Genomic DNA, 16485 nt, shown 5'->3' with positions numbered 1-16485 from the left:
AGGCAAGCGAAGCTTACCTGGTCACTTCTTGCGGTCTGACATCAGTGGATTCTATTCTGCAGAGTAAAGCCGCGCAGACAGCTGAAGACAGCTGGCCACAACGCCAGCTGAGGCAAGGTGGATATCATCGGCAGTACAGTTTGGTTTGCCTCTTCCTCAGCCATCTCAGCACACGCGATCAATCCCGATATACAATGGCGGTCTGTTTCACACGGATATGAAAAGCACAACGGCGCAAATGTATTGGGTCTTCGCTGAGCGGCTCGAATGGGTGGCTGGACCGGTTTCAAATACGCTGGGGTCTAAGTATACCGGTTGTCGGGAGATTCTCGTAGGTACCCGGGAATCAAAAAGAAAACAGTGATTTTTTTTGGGATTTATTTTTGCAGTCTTGTTTTACTGACTTCTTATCTCGGAATGCATTGTGTGACATCCTTTGTGCGACGTCGGAGCGGGAGTCGCAGTTCCAACCCTGCTTACCTAGGTAAGCATACCGCTACCTTACTTCGACGACTTCGGTGCGACGGGTCTACATACCACTAGTTTGTGTTTGTGTCCCTACATATACAATCTATTGTAGGTTGAAGTTAACTGTCACCTGCAATGGGTTAAGAACTCCCGACGTCGGCATGTGTGGATCCTCAGCCATGCACATATGTATGTATCCTGTTACACCGAACGCGAAAACGGCCATTGCATCGTCATTGAAAATGGCAGCAAGTAGGTGGCCTCGTTCTGCCAAGTCGTAAAGCCTCGATCTCGATCTCGACCTCGACCTCGACCTGCTACCAACTACGGTAAGGTAAGTTTGCTCGGCTAGGCCAGTCACAAGCCAGAAACGGGCCGTGGATGTGACGGAGGGAAGCAAGTGGGGAGGGGAGGTGGAGTCTGGAGAAGAAACAATTCAAATTCGCTTGGCCAATCGGATGTTGATGGGGATGGTACAGTACTTAGTGTACCTAGGTGGTGGTGCTACTAAGTGTGGTACTTGATTCAAATAATATTCCTACGTATATCCCCAACTTGTTCTAGTCTACTATTTAACTCTCTGGCCAGACCTGAAAAGGTACCTTACCTAGGTATTAAGTACCTAGGTATACATGTAACATTTACTCTGTAACGCCTCGCCAAGTCGGCACTTCCGATCGACAGGGATGTAGATGTCTCTAAAAAAGAACTTGAAAAATAAGTACCGTACCTCGCACCAAGACATTCATCCGAGTAAGCAAAGCCAAACCATGTGGAGCAGTTGATCTATCTCGAGCCAAAGTACCACCATTGTCCAAAGTACGTACTGTAGTACCTTTCGCAAAAGCCCCTAGTTTCTAGTTTTCGCACTAAGGAACTCTGTCTGAAGAGAATCGGGTCCCAACCCGGTCTGCTGGGATGCATATGCCCGCGATCGATCGACGCTTATCTGGGATATTCCTAGGAGGAACACCAGATTTGCGTGTCTATAGGTACCTATAGGTACTAACTAATATGTGCTTCCGTGACTCGTGACTCCGTAGCCCTAACTGGAGTTAGAACCCGCGGAACCACCCCCGGTCAATAAAATGGTTCTCCCCGTAATTGTTTGTTTTTAGTTTGTTTCCTAGCATGTCCCTAATTGTGTAGCTCATCATTTCTATTCTCGACCTGTCGACTGTCCCCCACCACAGATCCACTTAACACTCCTGTCGAACCTGTCTGCTGGGCCGTGTCTGCCCCGTCTTTCGTTCTTTTGCAACACGAGTCTACCAGGCGATCGCACAAAATGTAAATTCAATTTCAAATTTACTTCCCCTACCGTACCTACCTAGGTACCCTTAGGAAATCGATGTCACCCAATTGCAACCCCCCGATGTCTGCGATCGCGATCTTCCTGCGCAAACCATCCGGGATCGCCTTCGCCTAAATAGCCATGCGAGATGCGTAGATCGTACAATGGACAGCTCCCCTTCTTGACCCTTGTCTTTATTCTACCTACAATTCTTGTAAAAAAAAATCAATTTTATTTTCTCACGCATCCATCGCATCACTTCGCAGCATCTCCTTTCTCCTTTCTTTCCTTTTTCCATTACCCTCCCCTCCCCTGCCCTGCACTCTGCATTCTGCACTCCCTGAACAATCGGGTAGGTGCGTCATCGGCATTTTGCAGCGATTTTCGATTTTGTTGGGAGGTATCTGGCTCGGTCGGTCTAGTTCTGGCTTCGATTCAATCGATATATAGCGTCCATGTCAATGTGGATGAGTATATAATGTCTGGCGGACTTCCACCTTCAACTTCATCCCTCCTTCCCTCCAATTACAATTGCCATCAACATCAGCATCGCAACCACCTGCACATTCTCACGAGCCTCCTTCCGTGACACTCTTGTTTCATACTATCCCCTTCGCTTCCCATCATAGCCCTTGGAATTCTTCTCCGGATTTGATCTGCGCCGTCCACTCCCTCGGGCCGTGATCGTTCTCCTAGTTTGGTAAGTGACAGTCTCTCGGGACTTTCGAACCAGCGCACTGGGCTAACATCACATCAGCAGTTCCACGCTATACTTCAGCTGAAGCAACACTAGATTTGAACCATACTTCATCATGGCAAACCAGTGTTCCGGCCACGTCTTCGCCATTGTGCAAGCCACCAATGGCAACATCTTGACCTGGCGCTGCTCCGACTGCAACTCGGGCCCCTTCGTTGCTATCTGGCGGTGCAAGATCTGTGGCCATTGTCGCTGTAACGCCTGCCACAATGCGAAAGCCTAGTCTACGAGCAGCAAAGCACCAGGTAGCTGTAAGTTTACCCTTTCTTTCCCTTCGCAATCTCCCATTTTCCTTCCCTTGAAGGTTCTTGTTCTCTCCACTTCCTTGGTGACTAACTAACATCAATAGACGCACTGGCCTCCACTTCAGCAAGGGTATCATGTACGGAGTACCACTCTAGGGCCATGCACCTTACCCTCGCAGCGCAGCCCTGTGCAGCCCTGCGCAGCTACGCCATCTTATCTCATCCATCCACTTCACCCATCCACCTCATCCATGGGCCCCATCCCATCATTCATTTCATTCCCTCGCGTTTGCGTCTAGCGCCATGATTTGAAATTCTGCGTTCACGTTCGTTTCGCATCGGAGTCGGTCAGAGTTAAAAAAAAAGTGTTTGTGTTTGCATCAGACGGAGTTACCACCATCAGGGATTTATTGTGTTCTGTTTTTTGTTTCTTCTGTCGGGTTTTAGATCGAATCATAGGAGACTGTATTTGACTGGATTGGGCTGGGTTTCGCTGGGTTTCGCTACGGCGTTGGACAAAATTGGTTCCTCATTCGATTTGGTTTTCGATACAGATAAAAGTTCAGATCAATATTAATAATCCTTGAATTTCTTCTCAGCTCTCCACGCACCCAGAGTAATCCAGTAAACCAATAAACAAATCTATTCACACCCCCACACCACCACCCCACACCACCAAGAATGCGACGACTAGACCTGGAACCAATAAAACAACCCAATCCAACAGCCACTCCAATGCCGCAAAGAACGTAAATACAAATATAAATCTGCAGCATCGAGCAGGGAACACCTTGTATGACAGAACACAAGGCCATTGTTCCCTCCCCATTCCATTCAATGATTGGATTGGATTGGACTGAAATGGACTGCGCCGCATCGCCGCACTGCACAGCACTGTCCTCTTACTTACTTTCTTAGACAGGGGAATCCTCGCTCGCCAAGACAACGCAAGCGCCAATCCAATAGGCGAGGTAGGATTCATTTCCCGGCGGCAACTGCAATACGAAAAGAATGATACATCGAGCTGGTAGGGGGGAACTCCGGGAAAGGGACTCGGACCGTAGAGTATTTGTGATTAGTACAGAGTAGCGAGGCCAATAATAGCTGGAATCAATCTCGTCTATCCTATCCCTATTACATTGCAGTGGTACTACGACCTTTTTTTCCTTTTACCTATCACTGCCCATACGCACAGGCATTTCCAATCCCACGGTAATAAGGATTTCCAGGGGCTTGGATCCGCTAACTCTATTCCGGCTCCACCACGCAAGGACCAGCGGTGAGTGGAGTGGAGATGCTCCTGGATTGGAGTACGCAGTATGGTACTTTGTACTTCCTGGGAACTCCTAGCGACGGTAGCGCGAAGTTAGTCGCGTATAGCAGGAGAAAAAGAAAATAATAATCCAAAATCATTGAGGCTGAGCGAGGGATCGTCGCAGTCGGATATCCCCGATATGCACTGCAGTGTAGGTAGTCTATTGTAGTGCGCCATGCTGTAGGTTCGTCCACATGATGCGAGATCTACTCCAGACACAAAGGAACACGATCAGATCGGGAGCATGGAAAAAGAAAAGAAAAAGAAAAGAAAAAGAAGAAAAAAAGCTAGGTACAAATTCGGAAGCCGGTTAACTATCGTGGCCTCAAGGGACATACGGAAAAGTTTCCCCCCAACAACCACACTGGGGACTAGACTAGACCAGACCAGACCCTGCCTGATATGACTGAACTAAGCTAAACCTCCCAGCCAATATTTACCGATGATCGAGTCAGATCGAGTCAATTCAATTCGATCGTGCCGATCGCATGGATCTCGGGATTGTTCGCTTCGCTATGTGTAGATGCTCTGCCGAACTTGTTAGCACCATCCAGTATACCCACCACCCCACTCCACAAGCGAAGGAGGGTGGGGGGGGTTCGTCATGCCGAGGGGAATATTTGCAATTGCAAATGTCATCGGTGTCGCAGTGACAATGACAATAGCTTGCACAAACTCACCTCCGTAATCTGATTAACAGCCAGTCCAGGCTCCGCCATCTCAGCGTCACGCAGGAAATCCAATGGCAACCAAACCAAATGACCCTTAATTCGATCCAACTTCTGCCTCACCTCGGCAGCCGGCATATACGGATCGAACAGATGGCCCTGTCTCGCCCCACGCGGGACAAAAGCATCGTATTCATCGAAAGTCTTGATATGGTCATCGGGGTCAGCGCGGAACAACATCCGATACGTCTCAGTGTTAACGCTAGCCTGCTCAGTCCAGAGGTTCCAGACCCCATCGCTGAGCGGATCCATCACGAACGCATCCTCGGCACCCGTTTCATCCTCGTTAAGGCAGACGTCTGGACTGCGGGCGTTGGGCGCCTGGCTGGCATCGTAGTCTTGCGCGGAGAGGAGTCCTAGATGTTCGCGCCAGAGGTGTCGGCGGAGGGTCGCGGCGTGTCTGGCTGCCTTGTATGGCTTTCCGTCCATTTGGCTATCGATGAAGTCTTGGTCTTCCATGACGATGGCTAGTTCGCTGTCGTGGGAGCCAAGTTGAGACTATTTGGTCAATGTTAGCAAAGCAGCAGCAGCATCCAGCTGAGAAGAACATACCCGATCATTTATATTGGCACTGCCACAGATAACAATCCGGTCATCAACAATGCACACCTTACCGTGCACATACAGCTCCTCCTGAACAAAATTGTCCTTCTCAGCTTCAGGGTCACCCTCCCAAAACTCCTCGGACATCTTGCCACCATTCAGCATGGTGCAGTGAGCCACAGAGTCGCGACTAGCATCGCCTTCATTCGCCTTGGCTTGTTCAACCTGCTGCTCGAAAGCTTCGAGCTTCCGCATCTTCTCCTCCTTAGCCTTGGCATTATCATCGTAGCTCTTCTCATTTTTGTCACCATCTTTACCAACAGATGGATGCACACTCTCGCTCATGATCGACTCAGCAATACCGCGCTGGATATCTTGGTAAGTGACATCAGCCTTCTTCTCCAGCTCGATCAGGGCAGGTGTCTTGTTGATGCGATCATAAGCGCGCAAGGCAAAGACAAAAATGTGCTGAGTAGGATCAATACCAGCCTTCTTAATCTGTCCCATAATGGAAGTCTCCCCGCGACAGATAGACTTATACTGATAATCCATAATAGCCCTCGTCCCCGTCGCCGCATTATCCCGCAAATCCCCCGCAAAGCCCGGGATAGCAGGAATAACAATAACAACGCGGAACTTGCGGCCCTCCTTACCAGCCCGCACACAAGCCTCAACAATCGCAGCCCCAATCTGATTGTAAATAGGATGCTGCTGATCACCTGTCGCCGTGATAAAGAACTGATTCTCAATGTAAACCAAATGCTGCGCATTGCGAATCGTCTCACAGTAAGCATTCTGAATACTATGCTCGTTCAAAATCCCACTGCTCCAATCATCACTACTTCTAACAATCTGCGCCCGCACCGTCCCCACCGCACCACGCGGCTTCGTCGAGAGCGGCGTTAGCGGATGCTGGATATATTCACCGCAGGGGTACTTGGGACGTTGAACGGCGATGATATCCTCATCCGCACCGGTACGACCTTCCATAAGCATCCAATCGACATCATTACTGCGCTTGTACTTATCGCGCTTGATAAAGTTCCACCGCAGAACGAAGTGCTCGGCGATATCGTAGACACAGTCTCCGATCAGACCCATGGCGACGTCGTGCCACGGCATGCGACCGTAATCAGCCTTGCTGAGCTCGTTGCTCTGCCAGTCTTCCACGCTTTGGAAGTCCATGATGCGGTTGTTATTGAATTCTTGGCCAGGGAAGATGTCGTCGCGTAGACCGGCGGGGTGAACGTCAGCGAGTGGGTGCTGGTTTGAATCCCAGCGGCCGAAGCAGAGGTCGATTCCGCCGATGAAGGCGACGGAGTAGTCGATGACGATGAATTTCTCGTGGTGGGCCTGAGTGAGTTAGCAGTAGTTCGTAGACGTGCCAGTGTAGGCCAGAACAATTCGTGAGGGGTAGTACCCAGTAGAGAGTCATATCAGCGGCATTCTCGAAAACATTATGATCCGGGTGTCGCAGGACGTGAATATTGCCGTGGCCGGGGGTACCCTCGGGACAGAGATTGCGCAAGGCATGTTTCGTGTGTGCAGAGTTACAGGTGAGAGCCTGATTAACCTCCTTGTAAACGATGACATAGATCTGCACGCCGGCCTCGGCACGACGCTTGAGGACATGATCGAGGCGCCAGTCCTGGTGTTGTACGGGTGGGCGGCGGAGGAACAGTTCTGGGGAGAGCCACCAGTCGGCGATGTAGATGGTCTCGGTGGCCTTTTCCAGGGCCTCGGAGACGGCCCAAAGGTAGTCGAGACCGTCAACGTACCATTTGATGCGGTTTCCGTCGTGGATGGGGGCGAAGGAGCCGAAGCGGTGGGATTCGGCGATGGCGGAGCGTTTGCGGTCGGTCGCCTGTTCGTGTTCTTCGTCGTGGCGGTGATTGGGGTTTATGATGTTGAAGAATTTGCCGACTTTGTGTTTGAGGTGGGTGGCTTGGGCTTTGGTGTCATGGAGGGAGTGGTCTGATGTGGTGTTAGTGGGGGGGGATTCATGACAGTGGATGAGGGGCAGTGGGTCAGAATGCACCTTTGAAAGACTCTTCGAGGTGCTCGAATTGGTTCTCGAGCTTTTCCTTGAACTTCTGCATGTCGGAGAAATCAAGTTGGAGGGTGGAGGGGAATGGAGGGGAGGGGATGTGGGGAAGGAAGTTGTCGGAGGAGTGGTGACCATACCTAGGTAGACTAATAGTGCGAACGACCATATCCAAGTATATTTAGTACCAGGCTAGCATTGGCGCCCTGACATCACAGCCTTATGGTCTTGGCAAAGTTTCAGATTGTACCTGGATACTAGTATTAACTACTAGTGAGAGTACCAACGGTAGGATAGGGAAATTAAAGGGAATTGATGGTTGGGTCCACTCAGTGCCGTGGGAGCAGTGTTGATCATTACATACACTGAAGGAAAAAGAACTTGAATACTAGAATAATACTAGAAATCATAGAAATACCTAGGTATGTAATTTCTGGATCAACATCTCCACTCAATTGACACTAATAAATGCCAGTGGGCCGGGATAGCACTGATCGATCGGCAGACCCAGGTCGGATCTAGTAGGAAGTAGGTAAAAGTCACCTTAGGCGGCATACGGAGATGCCTTACACCTAAGGCTGACCCACTCCCTCCGGCGTAGCGTGTGGGTCAGCCTTAGGTGTAAGGCATCTCCGTATGCCGCCTAAGGTGACTTTTATATATAAACACTAAGTAGATAGTCTATATATCTAGTTCAAGTTGATTTCAAGAAGTTCAAGTTCTTCAGGGCCGGGCTGAACCTTGAAGTAATATTATTATATAAATAGACTAGATTGAATAATATAATTAAAATACGAGTAAGGGTACCGGGATAAATACTATCACTGTGGAAAGACAAGTTGAACAAGCCTGTTTTGTTCGTGCGGGGATGACGTAGGAGGCTGTAGTAGAGATGTATCATAATATAGGATAGCAGAAGTAAGTAGTGAATAACTGCAATATATTTGTTATTTATACTACCTATGTACTATAATTCAACTTGAAATTTATCTAGTACCTAGTACTAGTACCTAATACTGCTAGTATAGCTCACACGATACGGTCGTGATGTTATTCAGTCACGTGACTCAAGTACACACTCACACTCATACTCACAGCATAGTCGCAATTATTACTAGAGTTGTCGGTGTCAGTGACAGTGTCAGTGACAGTGACAGTTGAACAAATTAAGTACCAATTAAGAACTGTAAGTTTCAAACAGAGTTCTCCCTGGAATACTCGAGTACATACTAGTATAGTAGTACTCGACTACTCTGTATGGCTGTATACTCCGTGGTATGTGTGTGTGTGTTGTGAATGCTGACTAATTCACGTGACCACAACAACGTTGGCAGGTCGACGGGACCGTCTCTGTTTACCTCCTCCTCTCAAGTTCTCTTCACGCGGTTGTCAGTACTGGCGGTTTTGCCTCTCAGGTCTTGGTTACTCGTCTGCCAGTCTGCTTGGTCAAATAATCTCACCACTGCTCTTAACTTAATCACACCTGTCTCCCATCCACCCACGAATGCTCATCGTCGTCGCCCACTTCCTCACCGTGACCAGGTCTTGCACCGGTTCATCTCCCTGGTGACGGGCCTCCTCCACTTTGTCCAACCTAATCCAACCACGGACACTCGCTCTGTATAATGCCTCCCGATTTAGGTGAGTCGATCCCTTACTCTGTTCCTGTCCTAGGCCTACCCATTTCACCTCGTCCGATCTCATCTCATCTCATGTCTCTCCCCTCCAGTCCGCGCTCCGTCGCAAGGTAGCGTCGTCTCCCAGACCACTCAACACATGGGTCCGCTCAGTCGCCCTGGCACGGCCGATCACCTTCGCGGTCGTTCCGAGACCCTCTCCCGCGCTGGTCGTCGCCCTCGCTCTCGTGGTTCCACCGCCAGCATCCATTCGAGTACCACCCAGCAAACACAGGACCAACTCGATGCCTTTCCCCAATTCATGCCTTCCCAGGTCGCTGGCGCCCAGCACGTCTTTGCCAACAACCCCGAAGATATGATCATGCGCTTTGGTCATCAACTGGTCCACCAACAACAAAATGGCGCGTCCTTGGAGCATGCCCACCGCGATCATTCAGTGGCTTCGCAGGCGGAGGAATATGCAGGTCACGCTATGCACAGTCATAATCTCTCTCATCACGCCCTCCCACAACACATGGGCCACAATGGCATGTCCACCGTCCCTGTACCGCAATATCAACCCATCTATGACAGCGGTATTGAGAACCACCTCCCCGATACAACATTGGAAGAGCAGGAGGCCTCGGAGGCTGGTGGAAAGAAGAAACGCGGCTCCAGCTCCACACTGGCCAACGATAATGAGCTGCGGAAGCTGCTCCGTCAATACGAAGGATATTCATTGAAGCAGATGGCCGCCGAGGTCATGAAGCATGAAGGTGCCGGAGGCAAAGCAGAGAAGGTGAAGCAGGTATTCGCCATGATCTGGCTGCGCGAAAATTGCCGCAAGAGTAATGGCTCTGTGCGCCGGGACCGTGTCTATTGTTGCTATGCGGAGAACTGTGGCACCGAGCGAGTCTCCGTCCTGAACCCCGCCTCCTTTGGAAAATTGGTTCGAATCATCTTCCCCAATGTGCAGACGCGTCGATTGGGTGTCCGTGGCGAGTCCAAGTATCACTATGTCGATCTCTCGGTCATTGAGGAGAAACAAGTCAAGCATGTACCCCAGCAGGTTGCCACCAACTCACACCTCCCCGCGGGGATGCCGGACCGCCCAAACAGCGCAATGCGTTCGCGGCGATTTGACGAACCCTCCCCAGCCCCATCAGCGCATTCCAATGGACGCTTCGGAGTAAGCATTCCACCGCCCACCGCAGACACCGCCGTCTTCCCTTCTCCGACCACCTCGTTCCCGCCGCGATTCTCCAACAGTACCCCGACCAATGGCTGCGGATGTGAGGGCCAACATAATGTTGGTGCCGATGCCGCCATCACCACGGAGAATGTCGCTCAGCAAGCCGGGAAAATGATCCACCAAATGCTCCAATTCCCCAACGAAGAAAGCCCCTCGATGGATAATGACTCTCTTATCCTCCCCGACATTCGTCCCTACCTCCCCCACAACACCGATCTCAAGGTTGCCGACGCGTTGGCAGCTCTCTATCGATCGCACTGCATTTCCGTCATTGACAGCTTTCGATTTTGCAAAGAGCGTAATCTTTTGAAATATTTCTCCGCCTTCCACGGGACTCTGACCGTTCCTGTACAAAAATTGTTGACTCACCCTAATATGGCTCCCTGGATCAAGGAGTGCGATTGGCTGATGTATCAAAAAATGATTGCTTTTGTCGCTCCTCTCACCACTCAGGTGGTTCCCAAGGTTGTCATGGATGCCTTTGGATCCATCTCAAAACGCCTCTGCGGTCACATTACCGAGACCTTCAAGGCTCAACCGACCCATGTGTCGGTGGCCCGTCTCATTCCCGCCCACATCTTCTGCAACCTCCTCAAACACATGCTGGATGTCAACCAAGCCGCTAATGCTGCTGCTGCCTGGCTGTGCCACCCGGATAATCGTAACCAGATGTGGTATGACTTCAAAACATTAGTTCACCCGACCGAGATGATCACCAGGGCCGACATTCCAAGCTGCGCGTCGAGGGCAGCGGAGCAGATCCTGAAGCATGATGTGCGGGCCCTGCTCACACCCGTCACAGATAGCAACCAGTCTGCGGGCCTGCCCTTCTTCCAACAACCCGACCAACCTGCTGATATTGAGGCTCACCTCTTCCCCGTGGACACAGCTACCGGCGAGGACTATAACTTCCCAGATAACTGGGTCTCCTTTATCCTCAATCTCCCCGCGGCCTTTGCCAACCACCGAGCAGGATGCATCATTCAAAAGGTCGACGCTCTGTGGGACAGCATTCTGCATCGTCTGACTCTCGGCGGCGCCGCTAGCTTCAGCGCGTGGTGGATGACCAAGGTGTTCTTCCACGAGATGATGGTGTGGCAAGCAGAGAAAGGGGGATTCATGACCAGCACCCCAAACTCCCTCCAGAACGCGGTTTTTGGGGAACCCGCGGGGATGGGGGGCATGAAGCAGAACTCCAGTCAGACTTCTTTTGATCCCAAAAATCACCCGCGGCAATCCATGAGCCACGAGGGCTCGGCGGACACGCCCAACACTGAAGCGGATGCTAAGCACATCCCCGAGAAAGAGCTGGTTCTCCCAAACAACGATGACAGCGCGATTGATCTGGAAGATGATCCCATGATGATCGCGGTGGGCAAATACAACGACATGATGGCATCTGATCCCGCCGATGCGGAGGGTGATGTAGTCGTCATCTAGCATTGTGACTAGTGACTTGTGACATTGTTCTTAATGCTTGGGCCGGAGTTGGATATCCATTGGGTGAATATTTGCCGTTTCTCTTTTCCTTTCTCATTTCCTTTGTTTTTTTCTTTTGTGCAGTGAGGTGAATGGCGTTAGGATGATTGTATTGAGAATTGTTCTGCACGATGCGACGAGACACGAGCATGGGAGGTCTCTGAGGATGCAATTATGCAGTCCTTCCCTGATCATTACAGCATTTAATCGGCGCGAACCTTGGATCGGTTCTTGCTTTCTCTCTAGCTCTTATGACTAGAGCGGTGTATATACGCTATGAATGGAGTGCAAGACACCCGATAGCTTTCTATTTCTTCCAACTTTGCTTCATTGGAGCTAGACACAGTAGAAAACTTAAGTACATGTATACGCCTCCATCCCAATCCCAATCCCATGGCTACCTCCTATCTAAACAGCAATCTCCTTCCACTTTCCAAAAGTAAACTGCGAATTACACATATTGGTCAACTCCCAACTCTCCGCCCCCAAAACTCCCTCAGCATCAGCATCCTCCTCATCCCCAGCAGCCCCAGCCACAAAAAGCGCCGCCATAAAATGATCATCCGTAGCATGCGCATCCCGAAAACGCGGATGCTTCATCAACCTCGTCATCGCCCTCCGCAACTGCACCCCACTCGTCTTAGTAATAACATCCTCAACCGCCTGACGAAACTCCAAAGCCCAATCCTCCGGCGGCGTCTCCATGGCAAAGTTATCCCTAAACTTAAGCATAGGCGCCCACCGATTCCGGTAAAGATTATGCACCGCACCCCCAGTCCCGATGATGAGGAAATTCTCCTTTCGCAGCGGCCGCAACGTCGCGCCCATTTTCATGTGGAAGTGCGGATCGTAGCGTGCGTTTGCGGAAATGAGCGTCGTTGGCGGACACCCGCTGGGAAACATTCGGATGAGGATTAGGTAGACGTCGTGGATCCACTCGAAGGTGGAGTTTCCGGAGACGTTGAAGCCTTCGTTTTTCAGAAGGGTGATGCAGCGGTTTGTTGTGGGGAGGTCGGGGTTTAGGGTGTAGTTGATGTATTTTTTGGGGTTGACGTAGGCTACGGGGCTTTTTCCAGGGTTCGGGTTTGTGGAGAGTTGGATCGAGTCGTTTAGTGCGTCCCAGTGTGCGCCCTGGTGAGTTGTGAGTACTAGTACTTTGCTGGTAGGGGGGGAGGGAAGAAGGGATGTATGTGTGTACCATGATAATCACGCCCTGGATTTTGCGGGCTAGGGCTTCGTCGCCGCATTTGTTCCAGTAATCTGCGCTTTCGGATTCTTCGCCCAGCATCATTGTTGAGCCGTGGGAGAAGAAGTGGACGGGGGTTAGGGATGCTGGGATTGGTGTTAGTGTTGGTGTTGATGAGTTAGGGTTTTGGGATAGGAAGAGAGGAAGTACCCATGTTGGAGGCGGTATAGTGGTGCAAAGGAGCCTCTGAGATAGGACGAAGTAGAGGAGTTTGAATTCAATAGAGGAATATCGCTACTCCGCTACTTGGCTGAAATAAAATAGGAGACCAACCAAGCAGTATGAAGGTACGGAGTACTCTGTAGTATTATAGCGATGGCAAAGTAGGTGGACCTCCACTCGGATGTCATCCCCCACATCCCGAGGAGAAGGAAATATAGGGGAATCCGGATGGGGGTGGATGTCTTGTTATTTGGTAGGGGGAAGATATTCCTTGCTTGATAATATATACTACAATCGATACTGATGATGCCTATTCCTTCCTATACTTTCTATAATTCTCATCCTTCAGCATTGTAGAAATAAAGAATGATGAGTCAGCGGCAGATCAAGTGTGGGGAAGGACCCACCCATCATCCATGGAACCAATCACTGGCCAACCGCACTTCCCTGGATGAGTTCCCTTTCCCCGGATTCTTCCTTCCTCCCCTCTTCATCTCCTCCACCATCCCCCATGCATCACCTACACAATGGATGCTAGTGAGATGGATGCTAGTACAATGGATGCTAGTGCATCACCCACAAAGTCGAAGGACGGCGGCTACTTCCAATGCGGATTCTGCAGGCGCCATTATAATCGTCCTGACCACCTCATCCGCCACGTCCGTTCTCACACTCGCGAGAAACCCTACGTCTGTGAGGTCTGCGACAAGGGCTTCGCCCGTCCGTAAGATATCCCTCTCCGTTTTCATCCCTTCTCTTCAGCTCGTGACTCACCTGACGAACTCAGTGACCTCCTGAAACGCCACGCCACAGGCCACGCCTCGGACCGGGATCGCAAGAGGAAACGTAATTGGTCCTCGCCAATTTCAAAACAGAGCCGTGTCTCTCAGGCTTGCAAGACCTGTGCTTCTTCGAAACTGAAATGCGACGAGGAGAAGCCTTGCCGCCGCTGCCGTGAACGCAATCTGCAGTGTGACTGGCACGATGCTGCGCAAGATTCTTCCCCAGAGCCTAACTCGGCCCCCTCGGTCGCCTTCGAGCCGATGCCCAGTCCCATGGATGAATTATCAACAATGGCAGCGACAGTTACCGCCACAACCGCGACTCTCCCATTACTCTCTCCAGAAATGCCCGCGTCCGAATTGGTCGAATATACCGGCCAGTCCCCCCAGTTTCAGCATCCGGCCATCTCACCTACCGACCAAGAGAGCGGAGTTTTCAGTGTTGATGGCACTTTCTTCCCTAACTTCATACCAGACTCTTTGGTCTCCTCGCTAAACCGCTATAACGATCCCTTTGAACCATCCAGCCTAATTCCCGAGTTCACCCACTATGGCGCCTTGGAATACCCGCCCTTCGACTTTAATCTAACTGATGGTGACTTTGGCCTCATCGACATGTATAACTCTGGCAATATATTCCCGAGTATCTACGACGAAAAAGACCAGCAAGACTCCTTTGACGCGGACAGCGGGATCGGCATTGGCGCCGAAGCCTACAATCGCTCTTCTCTCTCCGCATGGAAGCCCGCCCAGGAGGACAAGGCTGGTGTCGATCACGAGAGCTTATCGATTCCGCAGAATATCAACAGTCCCGAGGCTATTGCCACACCAGATCAACAGATTCTGTGTGATCGGCTTTCCTCCAGTAGCCGCGATCTCATCTTTGGCCTTGTTTTGGAGATCAGCCGAGAGGTCAACTTGACCCGCATTATGAAGTCATTTCCCAGCACCGAACTGCTGGATGGCCTGATTCAACAGTGCTTCGAGCGCCAAGCAAGAAATGTCGTCTCCTTCGTCCATGCCCCAACGTTTCGGCCGAACAGTGAGCATGCAAGTATTCTCGCGGCAATGGCTTCTTCTGCGGCGGTTCATTCGCCGATTCCAACTATCCGGAAGCTGGGATACGCCCTCACCGAGATAGTTCGACTATACATGCCTACCAAAGTAAGTCTCGCCCCGATTTCTCTTGTTAGGACCACTCTGACCAATTAGTACGAAAATGACAACAGTACGACGCGCGATCTGCGGGCTTCGCAAACATACGCCCTGACTATCGACACTGGCATCTGGAGTGGAAATCGGCGGAAGACGGAGATTGCCGAGAGTTTCTCGCAGCCTCTAATTACCATGCTCCGTCGATCTCTACGTTTCCGGCGTTCAGTCTACACTAGTATCGTACCTCTGCCCGAGGACGAAGGGGAAATCCTTGAGAAAAAGTGGCACGCATGGATTGAACAGGAGTCTTTCAAAAGGTATGGAGTTGCCATCTGTCTATTCGAGGATTAATCTCATGCTGACATGACCGGACAGACTCGTCTACCATGTCTTCGTCCACGACGCGCAATCTGCGGCGACGCTGAACGTCAACCCGCTCATTACATACACCGACTTGGACCTCCCGCTACCAGCAGCTCGTAAAATATGGGAGGCAAAGTCGGCTATGGAATGGAAGGAGCTCCTCTGCAATGTCACCTCCGAGCGCATGCCGTCGCTCATCGACCTTCTGCGCGACATGTCGCAACTGTCAATATTCCAAGATCGTGTCGACACACAATTGTCCGCTCTCGTCCTTCTTCACGGTCTCTCCGCTTTGGTTAATGAATATCACCGACTCAGGTTCATCTCGGGCGGCGACTCTAAACATTGGCATGCTCTCGTTACCAACTCGCGACAACAAGAACTGGAACAGGCACTTCAACATTTCCGCTTGGTGTGTTCAGAGCTTCGTGTAAAGTGCCGACCGGAGATAATCCTGGTCTGCGAAGTGGTCTCGATGCTCCTGCACATGTCCTTGGAAGAACTACAGCTCTTTGCCGGCAAAGAGGACAAGCAAGAAGCACGGCGTGTCTACCAATCCGCTCTGGAATGGATAACCAGCCCTGACTCGCGTCGTGCCATTTGGCACGCCGGCCAAACTCTCCGTGCGGCGCGCCAGATGGCCCCAGGCTCTATAACCGGGTTTCTTGCTATCGGTGTTTACTACGCAAGTCTGGCGTTTTGGTCGTATGGGGTTGTTTCCAAAGCCAGAAACTCCCGGTCAATTGAGAGCCCCCGTCTCTCCCAGGGACCCACCGTATTCCTTGATGCGGACGAAGTGCCTGATGTGTCAAAATTTGTCACTTTGGGATGTGGCTTCCCGGCCTTGCAGAGTGCAGGTGGACCCCTATACCTTGTAGACCCCGGGACAACGATGCAACTAGTACAATCGGTGCTCCGGCCATGTGTGCCTGAGCGAGCGCCACCTCTAGTCCAGAGCCTTGCACAGCTGATAGGAGATCTAGGGGCTGCTGTGTATACTAAATGATTTAATTATGATACGTAATGAATGATACCC

At 51.0% G+C, this 16485-nt stretch overlaps 4 protein-coding genes across 4 annotated transcripts; 2 read left to right on the top strand and 2 right to left on the bottom strand.

The window, feature by feature from the left end:
- Positions 1 to 4592: 4592 nt before the first annotated feature.
- Positions 4593 to 7449, bottom strand: pldA (uncharacterized protein; the record flags this gene model as incomplete). Its single annotated transcript, XM_057100052.1, has 5 exons — positions 4593 to 4607; positions 4760 to 5305; positions 5360 to 6703; positions 6771 to 7324; positions 7389 to 7449. 5 exons carry the CDS (start codon positions 7447 to 7449, stop codon positions 4593 to 4595), a joined length of 2520 nt encoding a protein of 839 aa, XP_056962740.1.
- Positions 7450 to 9019: 1570 nt separating this feature from the next.
- N7533_003401 (RFX family transcription factor) lies at positions 9020 to 11702 on the top strand (the record flags this gene model as incomplete). The annotated part of the gene is made up of 2 exons (XM_057100051.1): positions 9020 to 9035; positions 9124 to 11702. The coding sequence occupies 2 exons, from the start codon at positions 9020 to 9022 to the stop codon at positions 11700 to 11702; spliced, it is 2595 nt and encodes an 864-aa protein (XP_056962739.1).
- A 447-nt stretch (positions 11703 to 12149) lies between these two features.
- On the bottom strand, positions 12150 to 13141 carry N7533_003400 (DODA-type extradiol aromatic ring-opening family dioxygenase; the record flags this gene model as incomplete). Its single annotated transcript, XM_057100050.1, has 3 exons — positions 12150 to 12872; positions 12940 to 13073; positions 13138 to 13141. 3 exons carry the CDS (start codon positions 13139 to 13141, stop codon positions 12150 to 12152), a joined length of 861 nt encoding a protein of 286 aa, XP_056962738.1.
- Positions 13142 to 13676: 535 nt separating this feature from the next.
- Positions 13677 to 16455, top strand: N7533_003399 (uncharacterized protein; the record flags this gene model as incomplete). The annotated part of the gene is made up of 4 exons (XM_057100049.1): positions 13677 to 13873; positions 13937 to 15095; positions 15144 to 15403; positions 15462 to 16455. The coding sequence occupies 4 exons, from the start codon at positions 13677 to 13679 to the stop codon at positions 16453 to 16455; spliced, it is 2610 nt and encodes an 869-aa protein (XP_056962737.1).
- Between the last annotated feature and the right edge of the window lie 30 nt (positions 16456 to 16485).

This window comes from Penicillium manginii (assembly GCF_028828005.1).
Source record: "Penicillium manginii strain IBT 31320 chromosome Unknown utg000003l:1.0-959480.0:1.0-959601.0, whole genome shotgun sequence".
Classification (NCBI taxonomy): domain Eukaryota; kingdom Fungi; phylum Ascomycota; class Eurotiomycetes; order Eurotiales; family Aspergillaceae; genus Penicillium; species Penicillium manginii.
Note: the sequence above shows the minus strand (reverse complement) of the source record. Positions and strands in the feature narration are given on the sequence as shown.